This window comes from Anser cygnoides, chromosome 18 (assembly GCF_040182565.1).
Source record: "Anser cygnoides isolate HZ-2024a breed goose chromosome 18, Taihu_goose_T2T_genome, whole genome shotgun sequence".
Classification (NCBI taxonomy): domain Eukaryota; kingdom Metazoa; phylum Chordata; class Aves; order Anseriformes; family Anatidae; genus Anser; species Anser cygnoides.
Genome location: NC_089890.1, coordinates 4,217,536 through 4,239,998, shown reverse-complemented (window position 1 = coordinate 4,239,998; position 22,463 = coordinate 4,217,536). Strand labels below are relative to the sequence as shown.

The window sequence follows — 22,463 nt, the reverse complement described above, 5'->3', positions numbered from 1 at the left end:
TGTGGGTAGCCACGGGCCAGGGAGACCATGAGCTTGCACGGCAGCGTGGGGGGCTGGTTTTCTGTTGCAATGGCTTTTTCTCAAGGCGAAGCATTAAGGTTGCATGTCACAAACACTTGGTGCTTACTGCCAGATGAAAATTTTCCAGATTAACGATCCCAGACTAAATTCTGGGACGGAGCAAGCTCGGGGCTCCCCAAGAGCAGCCTGGGGCATGGAGAAGCCCTTGGGGCTGAAGCACACCCTGAGGTTGGTCCCATGGGCTGCCAAGCGCCCCAGGCTCTGAATACAGCCCAGTGCAACCAGGGGTTGAAAAAAAAAGCGAGCTACATCTTATAAAGACAATGCCAAGCTCTGCTTTATTTTCATCAGTTTGATCAGTACAAAAGCAGACAGCGTATGTTTCATTTTTTTTCTTTTTCATTTTAATTAACACTTTACAAAGTACAAAATATACTGTCATTTGTTTTGGAACATTGTTTTTTTTTTTTTTTCTTTTTTTTCTGTGTATGTTTTGTGTGTGTTTTTTTTTTTTCCCCATACAGTACATAAATCTCAGCTTTTCAGCATAAGACCAGCAAAGAAAAGAAGCGTGTGCACTCGCTGGGAAAGCAAAGCATCCACTTCTCAGCTCCACGCATCGCGCCCGGGGCACCATGCTGGCCGCAGACCGGTCCCCTCAAGCAGCGGCGGGCACAAAGGTGTCGACGCACCAGGGGCCGCCTGTGCCACGTGCCCCCAGCCTCCCCCCCGGTCTCCCCGCGGCTCAGGGTGAGCCCCTGCCTTGGTTTGCATCAGTCTGGTAGTTAAAGGGGGGAAAAAAATAAAAATGCTTTTTTTTTTTTTGTACTGTACCAAAGGAAAGGATCCCGAGCGGGGCTGCGGGAGGTCGAGGTGCTGAGGGTGTCTGTGTCCCCAGCCCAGCCTCTGCCAGGCATGTGGGTGTTGGGGGTCAGCAGTGGGATCTCGCTCACTTACAGAGACAGCGGTACCTAAACAAGGGGTTTTAAGGTCCCCAAGGTCTGTGCGCCCCTGGGGCTGCCCTGCTGGGCCACCCGAAGCAGCGAGGGGCAGGCCCTGGGTCACACTGGGCAGATGCTGCACCAGGAGCCCCTCTGCTTGCTGGAAATTTGGGGCAATGCTATGACCACGGGCAATCCTGGGCGTTTGGGGAAAATCTGGGCTGCTTCTCAAGTCCAAAAGAAGTGGGGGGGGGGAGAGATGCTGAGTGCTGCTGAAGCCAGGTGAGACACCAAGGCGGTGGCGGTGCCCTACGGCCGCTGACCTGCGCCCACTCGGTGTGACGGTGCCGGGTGCGGTGCAGCTGCAGCGTGAGCCCAGAATTACCCCAGGGCTGACAACACAGTGCATGTCAGCCCCGGGAACCAACCCAAAATCTGTCCCTAAGCACCGATGGGGATGATTGGGTTCCTCCATTCACCACCATCTCCCAAATTAACCCTCCTGGGTGCATTACGGTGCCCTAAGAGCAGGAGACAAGCGACAGGAGCAAGTGAGGGCCTCGCACCCCCTGGTTTAGTGGGAAAAAAACACGGGGAGAACAGGCGGGTGCACGGCTAATGGAGGTGGAGGGAGACAGACGGCTTGTCCAGAGGCTTAATCAGGGCTTCCACATCAGGGCCCTGCTGCAGATCCCTGCCAGGCCGCCCCTTGCCTGTCCCATCCTCACAGCCCCACTGCCCACGGCCACAGGGCTGGCACCGGGCTGTCAGCAGCAGCAAGGTTTTGGGGTTTCCAAACGCGGACCAGGGCTGGCCTCAGCACCGCATGTGCCCCAGGAGGGAAACCACAGAGGGTCACACCCAAAAGGAGATGTTCAAACCCCAGCGGGTTCTCCAGCACCAAGACTGACCGAACAGACCAGAACCGCTTGTTCCCCCGCGACACCACCCAGGTGCCCTGCCCCCAGCAGCCTTGCAGCTGTAGCAAAACTCACTGGGTCACTTTGCTGATCTCAACAATTCAAAAACAATCACAAGCCAGGCATCACAACTAATTACAAGAGATAATGAAGGGCAGTGGGGTTTTTCTCCTAGGCCCCAAGAACACAGCTCCCCACCTCTTCCTTCGGCTCTGCACGGCGAATGCTCCCCGCCGTCTCCCACCAGTGGAGCACTCATGCTGCCAGCAGCCGCGCTGGGACGGCAGCGGCATTCCCACAAAGGGCAGGGTACTCGGAAAATTAATTTTTTTCAAGTTACAAAAGAGCTGGTAGGAATCCTTTGGGGGGAAAAGAAAAGGCTTATCGCTGCCGTCGCAGAAGGGTTCAGGTCCTCGAGGCGCTGAGATGGCAGCAGGGAGGTGGGGGAAGCAGGGCCCCAACTCCAACTCCCTCCCAAACGCGCCGTGCAAGTGACATCACCTCTGCCACATCTGCACCGGGGGAAAAATCCAATCGAGCCCCCAAATGAAGGAGGAACGGAGCCACTTTTTGGCATCAGGGTGGGGAGGGCACTGGCACAGCTACTGGAGAGGGACCTGCAGCACCCCATGGGCTCTCAAACCAACAGCCCCGCCGTGCTGACCCCAGCCATGCCGTCCGTCCCCAGTCCCAAATCCACCCCCAAGTCATTTACAAAACAGAGGGGATTACAGAGCGGGGGAAGGCTATGACTTGTGGTCTGAAGGTAGCCTTCAGTCCCAGCCCTCACCGTAGGAGTTAGCTTCCCAACCAGGAGAAATAGCTGGTGCTGTCTAGAGAGACCAAGAGAGGGACTTCTTGGCTATATGTGTTCCAAAGAGGTATGTTTCCCTGCACATTCACACCCTAAAATTATAATACACTTTGCTTGATACATACTTCATTTATTTCCCCTGCCAAAAACAGGGTCTGTGCATTGCTCCACATTCACCAGAGCTTCTGCAGGGGCAGCTGCAGCATGAGCAGCCTCCAGTGCTTGTGCTGTATTGCAAACACTTTTCTTCCCCTGTGCTAATTAGAGCTGGTATTTAAACCGAGTTGTGCTTAATGAAGATTAAGTGAAGGACGCAGCAGGGAGATGGAAAGGGGCTGAAGGCAGCAGAGGAACTCAGGATTCACGGTCAGGGTCCCCCAGCCCATGGTGGGAGAATCGCCCCGAGCGTTTCCACCTGGACTCAGAGCCCCCACGATGCCCACGGGGTATCGTCGGCCCCAACACGAACAGCCCATGGGGGGACGGACAGACGGACAGATGAATGTGTGGGGAGGAGGTATCTAAGTCTGCGAGGCAGATCTGCACATCTCGGCCAATGTAAACACACCCCAGCACGCGCGGTACGACGTAAATACTATTTGGCAAAAGGCTTACTGCGTTTTACTCTCTAGCAGGTAATAAAAGTTTAATCCAGTCCGGCATTTGCAGTCAGGATGGGAACAGGTAAGTGAGATGCCTTAAGCTGCTTACTGGAGATGTCCACAGCAGCAGTAATAACAGAAAGAAAAGAAATCCTCATCAGGGAACGATTTCTTGTCCATCACCGAATGCTGCAGTGAGACACTTTTGCTCAGGAGCTAGCAGCTGCTGCTCAGACTCGGGCTGAACCAAGAACTCCTCCCGTGTCGCCATCAGAAAACGGCGATCACCCAGCAACAGGGCAGGAGCTGCTCGCATTGAAGCAGTACGAAAGGAGCACCGACACGGGACCCGGCACCCTTCACCAAGGATCTGCTGCCTCTGAGCACGCAGAGACCCACAGAGGCTCTCCCCAAGGCAGAGGCTGCACATCGGAGGATTTCTGAGGACCGGGGCTTTGGGAGGGCCCGTGGCACCGTGGCTGGGACCGGGACGAAGGCGCCCCCGGGGAATGAGAGGGGAGCTGGGCAGGGAAAGGAACTCTGCTTGGTTCAAATTGGAGAAAGAAGAAAAATGGTTTTGTGCTCACAACAAACGAGCAAAACCGCATACCTTCATATTTGCTCAAGTACAAAGGAAATGACAAATGCCCTTCGCACCAGTCGGTGCCCCAGCCGTCCCCTCCCTTCCTCCCACAGGGAAACAGCCCCGGGGCTGCTGCGGGTCAGCATGGACCAAGAACATGGCCCCAGGGCAGGCAGGACAGTAACGGGAAAGGGTCCGACACTGACAGACTTGTGTTAGGGACCAGGGTCGGTTCATCTTCCCCCAGCAGCGTTCCCTACCCATGCCCGTGGTGCTGGTAACACTGAGCTTGGAGTTCAAAGCTAGCTTGGAAGCAGCAGCACGGCGTTTACATGATGAATGCCCTTTATCAACAGCGTTGCCAGTAAGTCAGTCTCAGTGCTAATGTCACCCACTGCAGGAGCCACAGTCTGCTCCAGCCAAATCCAAATGCTTCCACTAAAGCCTCCCATGCAAGGATTATCGCACGCCACTCAGAGCACCATCTTTCAGAAACTCCATCACCTGCAAACCGAACTGACTTCAGTGTCCAAGAAGAAACAGAAAGCTGCACAAGGCTGCTGAAGGGTGCAGTTTTGGGTCAGTGACCTGGAGGAGCCGAAGGGCAAGCGGCCAGGAAGCATTTGGTGCAGTGTGACTGCGGGACGATGGTTGGGGTGAGAGCCTTTTCCCACACAGAGCCTTCTCAAAGCACTCCTGGCCAGCAGGGAAGTCTGATGACGAGATGCAAAGCCCACGCATTTCCAGTTACTGAGTTCAGGCAGCCTCTGTTACTCTTAACAGGAGAAGACCCTCCTCCACGTCCATCTATTTAAAAATAACCCACTGAGTTAATAACCCACCGATTTAAAGCTCCTCAGGTCAACAAACACAAGCTATCCAATAAATACCAGACATCCGCAGTGGCAATGGGTTGCCTTCAGGCCACCAACCAACCAAAACCTACACCTCCTCTGCCCAAACTGCCCTCTAGGTGAAAAACAGGTACCCCAGATCAGCCAAGGATTTGCGGAACAGGCACGGGCAGCCCCGCACGGAGACGCTGAAGCATTCAGGACAGCAACTAAAAATGAAAAAGGAGCATTCTTTCTAAAGTCTTTGTGCTTGAGGCACCGAACTGAAGAGGAACAGGGTGTTTCCGAAGCAGGCAGGGAAACCCAGCGCTGCGGCCGCACCGCGCTGCGCATCGGGGTCGGGCTCTGCCCGCCCACAGCAAGCGGAGGAGCCGCAGCCTTGCTCCGAGGGGGCTTCGCCGCTGCTCTTTGCTGGAAACGTGTCAAGAAATCCAGAGTATAACTAAGTATTCGTATTGCCTATATACTTGAATTAAAAATATATGGTGAGTAAATGTGTGTATACGGCACTTACTGCGTCTGCCCGGAGTACACACACACATACTCACGCGGTATATATTAACCTATATTGCTCAAGTATATATGCTATGTACAGTATACAGCCATACAAACATAAAACACAGGCATTTCTACATGTGTACAACAGGGACATACTATTCCTACAGAAACACTACACACTTCTATGAACATACGCGCACTCTTGCACAGTAGAAAGGAACTTGCAGCCAAAATCTAACCGTGCGGAGAAAGACAAAGAACCCCAGGCAGTAACACACAGCATGGGAAAAGTTTCAATTGCTAAGAAACGAAGGCCTCGGAGAAGCAAGGAGGGCGAGCGAGGGCTGCTTCCTCCTCCCCTGCCCACCCCTCCTTGCAGGGCTGGAAACGCGCTTTGCATTGCGCCGTTTGGTGAAGTGCACCGAGAGGAACCCCGGGGGCACGGGGGGGTCCTGCGGGGCTGAGGGGTCCCTGATCAGCAGCAACCGTGGCCGTAAAGAGAGAATACTCCAAGATGATGAGAGTGGGGCTTGGACACAGCGCGGGCAGCTGGCACCTAACCTGGGTTTTTGGCGCTGCAGATGCCCAGACGTAGTCTGTGCCACGGGAACGTTTTCTTCCTTTTATCCAGAGTGGCAAAGAACCATCACAATGCCAGGGATGCACAGAGACATGAGTATCGTAAGGCATTACAAAAGAAAAAGACCCTTCCATTTTCCCCCACCCCAAAGTGCTGGCGAGGAGGAGCTGTCGGGCAGCTTGAAGAGCCACTGCTTTGAACTCATTAAGTGTGCTCATTAAATGTGATATTATTATTTTTTTTTTTAACAAAGCCCCCACAGCCCCCGTCTTGCCTTAGCCTCGTATCGATACTCTCACAAGTAATGCCAGATCCCAAGTTGGTGCTGATCTGAACCACACGCAGGGTCAGCCCCATTCCCAGCACTGCAGTGAGGCAGGGAGCACCAGGGGGAATCGCCCCTCGTCGCCTGGAACCATCTACTTGGTTATCAAGACAGAAAGGGAGAGGAAATAAAAATGTGAGTCCACGGATGATGGTGGACACAGGAAGGCCCCTGAGGGGTTTTCCACCTTGTGACATTGTCAGGGCGGGACATCAACCTGCTTTGTGACGTTTTGAAGCACCCCGGAGACATCCACAGATTTCACAGATTTAAGGCCGACTCCCTCAGGGAAAGAAGAGGAAAACGTAAATGGAAAAAAAAAACAACCACCCTCTAGAATAGCCTGAGTGCAAAATTTTAAAAAATAAAATAAAAACTAAATTTTTTTGCTTTCTCTTAAGGCTCAGTAAAGCTGCTGCTCACTTCAAGTAATCCCTTAGTGTTAGCGTCGCGGCCCTCAGCAAGCGGCAGTGGCACACGGGGAGGCCAACGCACGCTGCTCTATGATGCACAAAGGGGCCAAATGCCCGTTTTTTCAGTGGCTGGCAGAGCCCACGAGTGCACACAGGACCTGTCCCCCTGGCACTGTCCTTACACGCAGGGAAAGCTCAGGCTCGACTCGGCTGACCAGAAAGCTCGGGTGGCTTTCCAGAGCTGCAGATCAAGCAGCGATGTTCTGGCTTCCATCTCCAGAACAACTGCGTGACCCCACAAACAACCTGCCACCCCAAGGAGAAACCCTTCAATGCTTTATGTGGTGAAAAGCTACCGAGCACCCCACTGCAACCTTCAGCTCAGCTCACGGCTGCTGACACCACGCAGCCTCACATAAAACATCTCTGGTTTTTTGTTTCTGTTTTTTTTTCTAATATTGCACCACACGGCCTGTGCCAGCATCCTCACGGCACGTGGCAGGAAACCGAAGCATCCTTCTGAGCAAACATCCATGGTGCCACACCGGGAATAAACCTTTAGTCCAGAAATCTGGAGTGAATGTTAGGTGTCACAGGGCAACTCTGAAAACCCACGTAACGGAACAGTGAAACACACTGCTGGGTAAAGCATTAAACGTGCCCAAGTGCTCCTCAGCCGGGACGCTTTAATGCAGCTGGGGCCTAGAAATAAAAGTTACCGATGATTCTGTTTGCGGATGCTCCGATTCCCTGCCCAGCTGCCACACAACACCCCGCTGATCAGAAAACAAAGGGATTTGAAGCTCAATGTCTGGGTCCAGCAGCACCAGAAAGCACAAATATAACTCAAATTTATCTCAGCCCTCCAATGCCATGAAAGGAGAACTAACCAGCGAGCCGTATGCCAGTGTGAGTGCCTGCATGTCCTGCACCCCGCTATAAACCTGGCTGCGTGTCCTACACACCAACACAAACCATGCCCACAGCGCGATCCCAGGAGCTTGCATACTGCCTGCAGCTTAACGCAAAACCCTGCGAGATGCAGCCTCACGAAATCCATGCTAGAGGCCGTCTCTTCAGTAAGTCCTCATTAAAACTCTGAGACTGCTACTCCTTCACGTCAAAGACAGGAGGAAGCCCAGGAACGCAAGAAATACTCGGGCTCCTCGCTGTAAAAGCAGAGGCCTGCAGGTGGCCTCCCCTCTCTCTGCTCGGGGTGCCGTTTGCTCTCCGGGTGCTGGTCACCGCTGTCCCCCGTGGCACCTCAGCGCTTTGGCCCTGCCACCTTGTAGCTGTGACATGAGGCAGACACAAGCATGCCCCAGGGGAAGAGCCATGTCACCTGCGTGTGGCGGGGCCAGACAAAACACCTTGCTTTTCAGGAGCGTTCAGCACCGTGTGGCTTTCAAAGGCCTGAACCCAATGGAAAGACCCTGGGAATCGAGTCCCCAGGCAGCAGCGATTTCCACCCTGGTGATGAAGGAGCTGATAAAACCCACCGAAGGGTCCTGGCAGGGTTTGGGCACCCTCCTGGCCCTGCAGGGGACAACAACCTGCTGTGGGTCTCGGACAAGATGGCCCAGGCTGTGCAGGGTAGGGGAGGAGCAGCTACTGAGGGGCCCTGGGCAACGCTTCATGCCCCCATGAATGTCCAAAAATAGGACGGGAAAGGAACGGAGGGGATGTGAGAAGAGAAGCCTCCCTCCTCCTCTTCTGGCCCTGGGGGACAAGGGGACAGCTGTGACGTGGGGTGAGGGGCCAACAGCTGCCCCAGCACAGGGGACACACTGGGAGGACACCGAGGGTGGCTGGGGAAAACTGAACTGGAACGGCCGGGCTTCGAAGCAGACAAAGCGGTGGTGGCACCACCTGGGAGGCAGGCCAGAGCAACACGTCCCCCCCGGGCTTACTGCAGGCAGCCAGGCTTTGACTGCAAGGAGAAAGGAAAGAAGGGGACAACTCAGACAAAAGGATACTCTCCCCTTTTCCAACGCCAAAGAGTTTTGTCAGGGGAAACAGAACCCGGTCCCCATCCTATCTCAACATACGCAACGACGGACGGTCCTCAGAGAAAGGCTGATGCGAGGAGACAAGCCAGCACTATGCGACGTCTTTTCCGTTTAATTCCACATTTCGTAGTGTTTATGGCCCCTCTGCTCTGGCCGTGCCACCAAGCCCTCGGCAGAGCGCCCGCAGCCGTGCCGCCACATTTCAGGGAGACACCGGTGTCCCCGGCGCGCTCCTTCCACACCGCCAAAGGTCGCCCTTCGCCTCAGCGCTGGGCCTCAGGAAACTGTCTGAACTCCCTTTCCTCCTGCCCCTCATTCATAAAGAAATTTAATAAAATAACAATAATAATAATAATAATAATAATTAAAACAAAGGCTTATTGGAGCTGTTTCTGCTCAACTTTCCACAGTCTCTTTTCATGTCACTCTCTGGAATCAGATTTTTTTCGAGAAATACTGTGAGAAAAAAAGAATAATAATAATAATAATAATAATAATTATAATAATAAAAAGCATCTGGAACCAGCTCAGAAGATTTCTAATGCTTTTCAGCTTGACTGACTTGGAGTGCATTGACCACACCGTTTATATTTTCTTCAGGTACCTGCAAGAAAACAGAAAAAGAGAAAGGTCAGGCTCTAGCAAAAGCCAGGGTCGGATGACAACGAAGAGAGAGGCAGGAGACAAAGCCAGAAGAGCCCCAGGGTGCCAGGTGGGATGCTGGACACCTGAGCTCCACTGAGAAAGGGCTTTGTCTACGAGAGACCCCCTCCGGTGCGAAAGTGCTGATGTGTAGCTCCCATAGGAGCAAGTTTTTCAAGTGAGAGCTGGCTATTTGCTGTCTGTACGGTGTCTGCTGGTGGGGAGACAACAGTTTTAGGCCCTTCCTTGCCTTCTCTTCTCCCTCTCCCCTCTCTTCCCTTGCTGTTGTTGGCAAAGCACCACGCTGGGGCGAGCAATGCTGCCCCTGGCAGGAGGGGGAGCAGCCGCTCCCCACCCAGGACTGCAGAAAACACACCACCACCTTTGGTGCTGCCACTGCTCCAGCGTTGGGTCTGGCTCAGGAGAGCCACTTTCTGCCCCCAAACCACCTCAAACCTTGCAATTCCCTGTATGGATTTCACAGGTGGGAGGAAAGGGGTAAAGCTGCAAGCCCTCGTGGCTCATTTATCCCGGAGACTTTGCTTTATGCGTGTGTATGCCAGGAGCTCACTTGCACACGGTGCCTGCCTGATGGATTTATACACCTGCCTGAGAGCCCGTGAGGCTCTCCAGGGCACCCTACAGGTTTGGGACACGAGAGCGTGGGTGGGGAGACCACATCAGGTGACGAAGGGACCGTTTGTCCAAAGAAGAAGAGGCCTGCCCATCTGTTTGTGGTGGGGGTCCCAGATGGTGCAGCACAGCACCTGAGAGTTCTTACTCCGATCTTGTGATGAAACTTAACCACAGAAGTCCACACACAATATTATTTGTGGGTGTCTGTTCACACTTGGTGCAGGAAGAATCCCTTGTAACAGAAGATGCAGAAGATCTTGGAGCGACTGTCATCAGTAGAAAAGAATATCACAAGTAAAGTTACGTGAGACAGAAAAGAGGCGTCTGACCGTTACATAAACCACAGATGACACTCAGGGGACAGGCAGCTAACAGCTCCTGGAAAGTGGAGAGGGGACTGAGGGAAAAATAAATTATCTGTGAGCTGCTGCAAGAAGCCAAAATAATTCACGTTAAGTAAGCTGAAGAAGGGACTGCTTCGTCTGTGAGGTATTTGAGTCCTTGGCCAGGAGCACAATACCTGGATTCATTGGAGACCCTTCAGAGCTCAGACAGTGGAAATAAAACTGGGCTGTGATTTTCTGCAGGGCTTTTAACAAAACTGAGAAAAATAATAAAAAAAAAAAAGGCCATGAGAAATAACAAGAAAAGCATTCAATTTTCCAGTGGGAAGATGGAACAGGAGACGCTAACTCTGATGATGTGTGAACAAAGGTCAGCTGGGAAAGGAAGAAAATAATCTTAGAACAACCATATAGCTATTTTTTCTGGGTTTGGAAGAAAACTCCAGCAAACATCCACCGCATGAAATAGGACTATGAGACAGGACTCTCCTCTGCTTCTTTCATTTTTTTTCCCTGTACATTGAATACTGCAGTGGTAGATGCTGTGTGGCTCTTTGCTTCTCCAGAAGATAATGAGAAAAGACACAGGAACCGAGTTTGCAGGACACGTTTCCTTAGCCAGACCCAGCAGAGGATCAGGATCTCTCCATGTGCTCCTTTAGGGCAGTACAGAAGCAGGAGGAAGCAGAGCTGGCTTTGACCTGCACCTCCTTGTTTAATTAAACTCAGCAGGCTGAACCTTCACTCACTGGAAAATGCTTGACGCCCTTAATGTCAAGGAAATATCAATCATACCACGAAGGTTTCGGCTTGATTTTCTCCAGGACAGATGTGCAAACAGTTTTGATTTGTAGGCAAACATCCTGGTTTGCCACCAGTGGAGAAGTCCTACCCCTCTCTGCCCCTTATAAGAGATCCCCAAACCAGGGCAACTGGTGCAGCACGTTCACTCGTCAGCCAGAGGGCAGAGCAAAGCATCCACGAAAGGCAGAGCAAAGCTCCAAACTACCTCCCAGACATTGCTTCAGCCTCATCGGATGCAAAATGCTGGTGAAGAGCAAGACACCTCCCAGCATGAGGCAATGAGAGCAGAGCACCTGGAAAAGCTAAAAGGGACCCTTCTCACTTGCTCTCTCTAGACATACCCTAGAGGGAGCTGGAAACCGTAGCTCTCTCCAGCCCAGTCCTACATCATCACACCAGAGACCTGGAGGTTCCCATCTCAGCAATGTCTCCCAAAGGGACCTCTTCTCAAGCACAGCTCCTGGTTTCCAGAGCACACTTCTACTGCTCCAGCAATGCAGGGAGACCTAAGTATTAACAGCCAGGTCAAATAAAAAAATAAGCAACAAAAAACACCTTAAGATGGACAGGAGGATAAAGATCAGGTCAAGGGGAACAACATTTTTTTTATAAAGCACTCTAAATTGTTGACAGCAAATACTGAATGACCTTAAACAAAGAAAGAGAGGATGCAGAGAAAGGATTCAGGATGCTCTTAGACCTTGAGAAATGCCACTAGAAGTCAAGGTGTTTGCGTAGCAAAAAAACAGTGTAAAGTTAGGGAAAACATGCCAGAATCTAGGTGAGGTTCTTGGCTAACCAAACCAGCCTAGAGCCAGAAAGCACACAGCCCAGCCACTGCTTCTGGAGCAAAGTCAAGCAAAGGAGGGCTTGAAAAGCACCAGCATCCAACATGTTTTGGTGAAAGGTTTTGACAGCTAGAATAGCACCATCCAGATGAAAAGGCTTTTAAAACTGTAAGAAAAAAACAACAAGTAGCAAGAAAAAGGATAAAATACTGATTTGAGGAAGGGAGATATGCAAGACCTTAATGCACAGCCAAAATAACACCTTGCCAGCTGCTCAGAGGCAGGGAGCTGCTGGGCTTGGATGCAGCAGGGAGAGATGCTTTTAAAAGGCGGAGCTGCTGCAGAGTCATCACAATTGTATGGCACAAGTTTTAAGTGAAAAATCTATTTTCAGCAGCAGGGTTTAGCTCTCCAGATATCGCTTGACAATTAGAAGCACTGTGCACCCTGTGCCCTGCACAGAAAGCATGTTCCTGTGGCCACAACAACAGGTAGGAATGTGAGGCAAAGCTAACAGTATTGATTTTAAAATGGTGTTTTATTAGCTTATCTTATCAGCACAGTTAATATTCAAGAAAATAAGACAAGCATATATAACACTCTGACCTTTGCTATCTAGAAAAATATTTACCTTTTACTCTTTACACATATGACCTACGGGCTGCAAATGGTTCGTGCCAGCTGTGAAAAACCAAAGTAATTAGCTGAAGGAAAAACAGTGCAAAAAAAACCCCTTGAACTCCTTGGAGCTTCTACAGGTCAAAAGTAGGGCCTGGACAGTGAATTTACACTGATATAAGGAGAGGTATAACGCAATAAAGGGCATATTTAAGAAAACAAAAAGCACAAAACAGCAGAGTTTTGTTAGTTTTGTTAGTGCATAGGCTACTGACTCCCTCCCTAAATACTTGAGGAACAGGCTCCAAGAGAAATGCCATCCTGTTTGCAGGCACAGGTGTAGCAATCTTCCCTTTTCAGGGAAATTCCTCATTTTTGAGGGTGTCCTATAAAGCCGAAGGAAGGAGCAGAGGTAGGCCCAGTGCCTAAAAGGTAAAATATCTGCTGATATAAAAGAGAAGAGAGCCCCACACGAATGACAAGACAATGCCTGCACTGCAACTGCTACTGATGCTCACAAAAACACGTCCTCAAAATCACCTGCCCTTGCCCGGCTGCCAGTTATTACTCCCTACGAAAGGTCTACACCAGGAGGAGGACAGAGCAGGAAGAGCAGAGCTAACCCTGACTCACAGACAGATCTCAAACCGCAGAGGTTAGGGCCACGCAGGCACCACGAGATGAAGGCAGCAGGGTGCTGTTGGTGCAGGACAGTTCCCCCACAAATGCACCATGCTCCGGAGAGTCTGCAGGCTCTGACCATGACTGCAGGAAAATGGAGCGGGTCGGTGGCTGTTCCTAACAAAGGACAGTGATGCACTGGAAGAGACTGGGAAGGTCACAAAGTCTCCATGATTCTCCAAGAATGACAATCCCTAATGAGGTTTTACCTTGGGGTAGGGCTGAGCTTGGTTCAGGAGCCTGTGACACAGGGCCGCTGCATCACAGAAAAGGCCCCTCAATGAGTTCTCCAGATGGGAAATGTTATTCTCTTCGTGGTTTTTCTCCCAAGGAAAAAGACCAAAAGACCTCCCCTACCCCAAAGAAGCTTCCTTAAGACTCACCAACGCGTGATCAAACTTAAAAGTACTGATGTAGTAGGCTGGGATGTCGGCCGCGGCCAAAGGCTCAGAAATCTGAGCGACAATTCCACATTCATCTGTAGGGGAGATAAAAAAAATGAATGATTGTCCATTTCACTGATACAAATTAAACATCTCAACTGGATTCTAAGCTAACATATTAAAATATTGCATACTCAGGGGACTGGCAGGTTCTATCAATTAATATGCTGGGCCATTTCTACATATTTTGCCTCTGAGATGCATTAAAAGAAGGTGCATGAAAATTTCCTTCTTGCATCATTTTTTTTGTCTGGTGTGGAAGAAAGTACTAAATAGTACCAAAAAAAAAAAAAAAGGAAAGAAATTTTCAGAAGTTTTCTTGAAGCCTGTATTTTGGAACTGTTACAGAAACCATGGGATGGAGCCCCAGTGTTTTCTGACTATCATGTCTTTATTGCAGAACTCAGATTGGACTCCTTTATAATTGCAGGAGACATGAAGATAACAGGAATACTTCTGCAGATGTGATGTATTTGCTCTGTGCTACTTAGGTCCAATACTCTTTTCAGTAGAAAAAACGTTTGCAGCACTGGAAGTGAAACAGGTCTGTGAACAGGACCCTTGCTGTAACTCAATACTCAACCTAAGGCCCCAGAGTTTTCCAAGGATTGCACTGGAGTACAACAGTGCTTTCTGACTGCTGCTTTCAGTACCTACAATGCATTCCCATGCTGCCTTTTTGTCCATTTTTAATTTTTAAACAGAGACCTAGCTGTATCTACCGCCAATGACCAGCAGATGAATGTAATTTAGATGGAGCTGTCAAGCACGTAGCACTTCTAGACCTGGAAGTCTGACTTATCAGGTAGGAGTCAGGCTCTACCTATTTGAAAACCTCAGCTTGCAAAGTCAAGTTAAGCTGCTGGCTCTCAAAAAGCCTCAGTCAGATGGATTTTTCCATCACCTTTGAAGGCCCCGAGGCAAGTGGCTACCTGTGCACCAACTGATCCCCCAAATGTTTACCTACCGAAGCCAAGAGGCTGCCCACCAATCCGCACCATCTTCCAGAGTTCGCCAGATGCACTTGTAAACAACAAATTATTAGGAAATCTGCAAAAGAAAAGGAACACCAAATGCGGCAATTAAAACACAGCGGTGTGTCGGATTCTGCCTGCGGGTATGCTGCTGTTCCTGTATCCCTTCCCTGCTTGAAGCCAGCAATAGCAGCAGCAGCAGCAGCTCGGTGAAACTGAGAAAAGTCATGGCAAACGGCACAGGTGCACCTGCCTGCCCCTCCAGATGTCCTACACTAAATAAGCATCTGATGCTGGAAGTGTACACAGGTACTCAGTGAGGCACAGAAAAAAAAATCCTAAGCAACAGGCGATGCCCCAGCTTTAAAAACCTTAAGACTTTTAATACAAGTGCTTGACTTGAGCTGGTTTTGAAGCACCTAGAGGCGGCAGATGCTTCTAGACACACTCTCTTTGGTATGTGACAGTGCCCAACGTTTTTGTGTCTGAGCATCACCAGTGCTTTTTACCATACCATCCCTGGGAGGCCCCTGAGAGCCCTGCAAAGATCCCAGTTCTGTAGTGAGGAAAGAAGGCTAGTTGGTGGCTACGTGACTTGCCCGAGGTCAAGCAGGCGGTGCGTGACAGAGAAGGAACTGGCCACCCCGGTTCCCCAAGCACCAGGCTGCTGCTCCAAGCCTCAGGCCTCTCTTGAAGGCAGACAGAGGTTTACCCCAATTAAGGTCGAAGAAACTTTCAAGAGGGCAATTAATAGTTTGCAAAACAAGCCCCTAGGGCAGGCAAGAATCAAACCAAGCACTGCACTGTGTGTCAAAAGCAAACCTATGCATCGCATCTCAGTGCAGCATGCTGTCTAGCCTCTAGACCTTAGAGACTCCTGTGACGTGGAGCTGCAGAAGTACACACACACAAACAGGCTGATATTTGTTCCCTAGCTGACTTTTTGCCTTGCCAGACAAACGAGCCATGGGCTCCTGCGGCACAGGGATGACTCAGTACATTATCATCACAACCAGACTCTGCACCAAGCCCAGCCATGTGTGAAAGTGAAGTGGGAGGACAGTGCCACCGAAGTCCCCACCCCACTCTCAGTTTTTGGCAGTAAATCTTCAACCACATACACCAGATTTTTTTGGTTTTTGCTCTTAAGATTACAAGTAATGAACAATGGAATAAAAATGTCAAAACCACTTTGCTCCAGTGTCCCTCTTTCGAAAGTAAGACAGCTCTTGGGATCCTACATTACACTGGCTTGTTACTTCACCAAGGGCTTGAAGAGACAAGGCCAAACTTCTGGACCTGGATCAACATGCCAGACTGCACTCAGTAAAGTGACAGGATGCACAGGCATGTGACAGCCACACAATGAGGCTCCCCAGAATTAACATGTAGGAGCTCAAACGACTTCCTGCTCCTTTAAGAACATCACAGGTGTTTTTTGGGAGCTCAGGAGACCCTAAGAGCAAAGCTCACCTCTGCTGTGTCTGGACATCCATGACCAAGGAGATGTAACCCTCAATGAGAGAAAAGGAGAAAAAGCGAATGTGTCCCGAGTCTTCGTTGCCGACCACCGAGTCTTTTACTCTGAACATACAGAAAAGAACAACATTAGCTGTGGCTAGAAGAGCAAAGGAAGGCTTTTAAAGTAGATACAGCCACTGAAACCAGAGATGTTCATACACTGACTTAGGGAAGTGACAGTGAGTACTGACACATCACACTGCTTTTCATTCTTTTGATTTTGCAGGGGAAAAAATGCCAGTCCCCACAACTGACAAAACTCTCCCACCCCTGCCACAAGTCCCTCCTGCAGGAGAGCAGTGGGCCAGGAGCTGCAGGCACCAGAAGGGTGCAGCATAACCAGCCGTATACCCTTGGGTCACATATGGATTTGCAGCACACGGATCAGGTTGCTACTCTTAGCTTAAGTCTGAAAAGGCTCACCTTTGCAAAGCCAAAAGAAAAAAAAAAAAAAGCCAAAGTCTTTGGGCAGCCTCAATCTCCTGCATGCCTTCCACCTGTCAGGACAACCCTCCTGAGCCTGTAAAACCTCCCTCCTCTCCCTCCCTAAATGCAAGACAGCATAAGCAGATCCCAAAGCATCCCAGAGCAGCAATGTAAATTTGTGTCTCTGCACACCACCCATACCTCCCTGGGGAGCCTGTCTCCCTGCCACGACCTACCCATTGGAGTAAAACATGACATCCATTAGGAGTGTAGCAACAGTGGGAAGGGTATCTGGATCCAGGCTGGTGACGCAGAACATATTACTCGGACTGGAAAGGGGATGAATGACAGGCCTCTGAACTGGAAGAGACACACAGACACACACAGCTATGAAGCCACACCTGCAGCAGGTTCGCATCCCACAAGACATTATCCATGCACACGCAGAGAAAACTGGCAGTGTTTTCAAGGTAAAAGCAGAAACTTTCTCATTACTGAAGCCCTGCGGGCTCTCAGACAGGGACCAAGGAGCCTGGGGACAACCTCCTCTTGCCGCATCCTCCCTGAGGTGTGGGCTGAGGGCATCCCAAGTACTCTGCCCTGCATGGAGCACAAGTCAGCTCAGAGGGGCTTTCAGGCCACTGGGTACACTCACAGGAGACCAGGGGCAGCTAAAGGTGGCAAGATAAACTGTACAGCAGAAATAAATTCAGGCTTCCACCATTCAAAAGGACTATGGAGGACATCTCTCTGGCTGTGGTTGCTGGCAGTACGCCCTCTTTTCCCTCCTTTCTCAAGGCCTATTTTGCTGTAACACTGACAAAAATTAAAAACCAGCTGACACGCAGCAGCTTGGCAAACACACTTGCAGCCAGTGGCTACGGGGCAGCCAGTAGTTAGACATTAAACCGTTAAACACAGCAAAACAGCAAATTGCACACCTGTGCATGCTGTTCACTGTGCCCTTCCTTCATGCTTTTTGTATAAGGCTCCTTTTCTTAAGAAGATGATCTACAGCTTTCAAGTGATGAGGCTGAGTGGCACTTCAAAATAAGTGATCCCCGCTTTGTTTGGTGTGGGCATAAAACTGCACACAGGTGTGTACGTAGACATATGTATTTAAGGAGTTCCTTTTCCTGATTGTGCCCTTTGCTCGATGCTTGTTCCTGTACACTGGAAACATCCCAAGGTTTTGTACGGCCTAGGGCTCACTCTGGCCTTGATCCTGAGTGGTACTGAAGTGCGGAAGTTGAACAACAACATTCTCTATGTACCAACTGCTCCAGTGCATAAACAAGCCTCTATATAAGCTGTTTTCCTTTGAAATGTTAAAACGTGAAGTATGGGCTACAGACAATGCCATTTTTGCAACTGAAATGAATTGTGTTTTAACCTTCTGTCCTACAAAAGGCATGTCTCCTCTAGAGACATTAAACTAGCATTAAAAGCCTCAAATTCAGCAAAGCTCATCAGCATTGCTCAGAAAGTTAAGCACCTCCTCAAATCCTTGGTCGAACTGGGATAGACTCAGGTATGTGTTAAGATGGTTTATTACCTTACAACAGGATAATCACCCACCAAAACGCTGAAGGCAGCTAGGAGGCAGACTCCTCACCCCCACAGGGACAAACTCCCCAGCAGGCTGGGCCCGCGCTGGTCCTTACCCAGTTTTGGTTTGACAAATCCATTTGTTATCCCAAGGTCATCGGCAGCCACCGTCTCCCCGTTCACTACTCTGAGGATGGTGAACTCAGCAGCCAGCGTGTGCATGACGAAGGGCAGGTCTCGCTCACGTACCTGAAGGTGACAACAGGGTTAGCTTGTGATGGCATGCACCAGAAGTGAGAGCGTGCTGCAGCGGAGGCTACGCACTCTCAGGGCACAGAAGAGTGGACACATCATTCTGGTTTGAGCCAGAAGGTGCATCAGGATAATTGCCATCTAGATCTGTGTCTAGGGAAGCATTTTTGGTGCTTTTACTGCAAGTATCCCTGTGGAATTCTACAAGCTTGAAGCAGCTTGCAGTGACTAAGAGGGAGATGTTTCACCTCTTTTCCAGCATCCCTTCAAGAATTTAGCACTGCTTGTTCTTCAGCCTTGTTCCCTAAGGAAACAGATCTTATGTGGTTGTGCCCTGTGTGCGTGCACACACATGCACACATGTGAGGCAGAGTCTGCTCATCTCCAAAACAACTTTGGAGCCTCTTGTCCATCATAAGGCAACCTGACAGCAAACACTATGTTCCTATAATGCAGAAAACCAAAGTCAGAGGGAAGGTGGAAAATGCTGCCAGTGCCTCCAGTAAGGGAAGGACCACTCTCATTAGAGACCAGATAACCCATACCAACAAATGCCTCATGGCCTTTTTGGGAACGGGAAAAGCTCCTGAGATGCCAGAGAGCCCAACGGCATGGCACAGAGCTCTGGGGAAAGCAGGCTTTGGTGTTCCTGCTGCTCCTCAAACAACTTGTTGCCAATAAAACTCTGCCCAAGTGAACTTTCATTTGGTGGCAGGTGCCTGCCCAGTTCTCTCGTGTCCTCTTACCAGGATGAAGTCCGTCTGATAGGTGGAGAGCATGAACACTGAGATGTTTTGGTCAGCTAGTGGTGCTATTACTGACTTGGCAATTTTGGTCACACCGATGGGCTGGGAGCCGGAGAAGCCACCTCCACCAGACACCACGTTGAGGGCAAGCCATGTCGCATCGGCCACGCTCAAGTGTTCTGAGGACGGGAGCTCTGCAAAGAGACAGAAGGGGAGGACAGAGATTTGTTTTAGCAGCAGAGAGAGCCATGTCCACCATCTGATTTGTACGTGGTTAGCACAGACCTCAGTGCAAGGAATGAGATGAGCCCACTTATCCAGCCAGCCTCCTGGCCACCCCACACTGCTTCAGAGCCTGGTGCTGTGCTGCTTCTTAGATAAACCAACCACACCAACTTCACTGCAGGATTCCCACAGATTTCCAGGGATGACAGAGGGCATTACGTGAGCCTCAGCTGTTTGCTTGGATGCTGGTGACCCACACTGCTGACATCCACACATGGAAACAGCCTGAGGTCTTTGACTTCAGTCTCCTCTACCACCCTATTTCTCCAACTGCTTTACTCAAGCTTTTCTCCCTTTTTCTTTCTTCTTCTTCTTTTTTTTTTTAATTTACTTTTCGTGCTCTAAACCCTTTTTTTTCCTCCTGGACTTGATACGGAGGTTGATGGAGGAGCCTGGGTGCCAGGGCAAGGCGTGGGAGGTGCAGAGCAGGACCCCTGTGCATCTGCAGTCTGCTGCCTCCATCTCTAATGCAGAAGCCAGGAACCCCACGGCTCTATAAGGGACGGATGGTGTAACACACGCACTAGAGATTACAAGGTGATAACACATTGAGGTAAAGGAAATCGTTTTAAGAATAACCCCAGTTCCATTCCATTTGCTTCTAGTCTATTGTCATTAAGGTGCTCAAAATCTGTACTTGAACCACTTAATACAAATTTCTAACTGTTTTAAAGAAACCTTAATGTATTAACTGCCTGTAAAACCAGACACGGACTCTGGAATGAAGGTATAACCTTCTCTAAGATTGTCTGGACTTTGGATTTTGGTTTGGCAAATTGCAGAAACAAACAGTTCAGAGCCAGAGCCAGACTCACAAATGCATAATCCCAGTTAAATCTCCTTGGCTTAAGGAACTTGACCTCAGATGCAGATTCAGCCAGCAAAGACTCAACGGAGGTCCCAGAGGAAAGCTACACACTTTGCTAGAGGTTAGAGCAGCCCAGCAGTCTGAAAACATAAATTGCAGTACTGCTGCTCTTGCACTCAGCCCTCGACACCACAGGCACACTGCGCCATGTCCGTACCCACGTCTCCTACTCCATCCACCCACTCCTGGCTCCTCCATGCTGTATCCTTTCCTTCTCCTTCAGGGAGGCCTCTGGGAGCTGTTTCTGTACAGCTCCACACACCATGTAATAAATTCGTAACCTCACACCCCCTGAATCCCCAGGCACCGCTGCTCTGAGACGAGGATAGTGCTGAAAACCCAAAAAGAACTGAATAACAAACACTGTTCGTTTTGCTCTCCTCAATAACCTCAGTTGTGTGTGGCATGAAAATAACCCTGAGCAAACACACTGCAAACAGTGGGGACACTGAGGGTTCTGCTTTTGCATTTTGATGTTTAGCTTCATAGGCCAATGTTTCTTTTTTACTGAATAATCAGAGCTTGCACGGAATGAAAACTGGGCACCAGGGAGATTGGGTAAGTTTGTGCATTAATCAACAGCATGTTACCTCGGAGAGACCACTGCAAGTTGCTTGCAGAAAATTATGGCAGCAAAATACCATTTGGTGATCAGATCGCCCTTCACATCAGGAAGGTACCCCCAAAACAAAGCTTACTACATCAACTGGCATGGAGAAGCTAGGGCTCAAAACAACTGCTGCTGATCTAATAACCAGCTGACACCTTTTTTCCTTTATTCCCAGCTCTGCTCCTTGCCTGAGAAACAAATAAAAAGGAGAGAAAAAAAAAAAGAAAAAAGCTGTGTTCCTTCTTTGGACATGTATTTGCTCCCTGGCACCACAGAGCAGGCAAGTGCAGGAAAGGCACCTGCATGTCATCAGTATTTACACTTCCATTTCCCGCATCCCAGAGCCATTAAAGCAGGCAGGCATCTAAACCACCACAGGGCCAAGTGGCACCTCTCCTCTCTGCAAAATCACCCCCAAAGCAGCAGGCAGGGCGGTTGCCCCAGTCCCTGCACTCCATGGCCTGTCCCACCTGCAGCCAGCACGTCCCCAGCGCGCCCAATTCTCTGAGCGATTTGCCACCAGCAGCGAGAAGAGATCACAGCTCATTTCCCAGAAGAATATTCTCTGCTGTGCATGGGTGACGTGATTACAGCCCGTTAAATACCAGTAAGCTGTTTTGGGTCAGGGATGCGATGGCAGATGCAGCACTGCTCGGTGGATGGAGGCATTACTGCGATTCCCTCCGGCAGCTGTGGTGCTGGAGGACGGCCCCAAGAAGACCTCGTCGACCTGTTCATTACGGGGCAGGGAGGCCAATTTGCCAGTTGCATTAGTAATTGCTGGGCAGTGTTGATCATGTTTGTTTTTATGGGTTTAACAGGCCCTGCGAAGTGTGACAGGGTCATTTTGTTCGTTTAAGTAACCTGCTTCTCATAATTCAATTAATTGTGCAAAAGCCATATAGTGACTGAAAGCATCACCTCTGGACACTGTTCCCACTAGGCAGCCAGATGGAAAGGTACAGCCCAAACTTTATTGAGACAAACCCAGGCTAGAAGCTCAACAAATTCGTCTAAATAGCACTGAATAAGCCACGTGGGAAGGTGCTTTGCCCAGGAAGCTGTTAAAGGCACCAAGCATAAGGGGAGCTGAAAACACCAAACGAACATTCACGCAGACTCAGTGAGGCAGATGAAGGTAATAAATAAAGAGCAAAATGAGGAACCGTCCATGATTCAGCCCCAACCCACCAAACCCACCAAACCTCCATCATCTCCCCCATCTCCTGATGCCCTGTGGCTTTGGCACCGAGGCATTCCCCACACAGGACCGGCGCACAGATCCCTCCATCGGGCTCTCAAGATCCCCTCACTGCCGGCTCATCACTCCTGCTCCTGACCAGAGGGGACACCTCACCTCGGGCTGAGAAGGACCTCTACAAAGTCAGGGTTGAGCTCTGTTAATTACGAGCAGGGTTTTGGAGCCTGATTTGGAGCGAAGCCTTTTGGTTTTGGTGTTTCGGCTGTGTAACACTTCACAAGCCTGCTGCCAGAAGGCCCACAGGAGCGGTTCTGCTCCTGTAGGCTCCGTCGCCACTATCTTCTGCCCGTCACCACAACCACCGCTGGCAGGTCACGCACTCCAGCTGCCATTTCACCCACCTTAGCTGGCTTCCAACCCCACCAACCTACGCAAGCCGTGATCATCCAGAACCTCGCTGGCCCATTTGGCAGGCGCAGCTGAAGGAAAGCAGCCTCCGTGGCACACGCCACCCTG

The 22,463-nt window shown here is 50.3% G+C and overlaps 1 protein-coding gene across 2 annotated transcripts in view; it reads right to left on the bottom strand.

Moving 5' to 3' along the window:
• Positions 1–333: 333 nt before the first annotated feature.
• Positions 334–22,463, bottom strand: part of CASTOR2 (cytosolic arginine sensor for mTORC1 subunit 2) — a 127,718-nt gene continuing 105,588 nt past the window's right edge. For both annotated transcript variants that reach the window (XM_066979646.1, XM_013189303.3), the window contains 7 exons: positions 18,984–19,177; positions 18,102–18,234; positions 16,674–16,797; positions 15,964–16,074; positions 14,484–14,566; positions 13,457–13,551; positions 334–9,164 (listed from right to left, as the gene is read on the bottom strand). In XM_066979646.1, the coding sequence (XP_066835747.1) occupies positions 9,099–9,164; positions 13,457–13,551; positions 14,484–14,566; positions 15,964–16,074; positions 16,674–16,797; positions 18,102–18,234; positions 18,984–19,177 (806 nt within the window). In that variant the 3' untranslated portion in view covers positions 334–9,098. The remainder of the gene's footprint in view (positions 9,165–13,456; positions 13,552–14,483; positions 14,567–15,963; positions 16,075–16,673; positions 16,798–18,101; positions 18,235–18,983; positions 19,178–22,463) is intronic.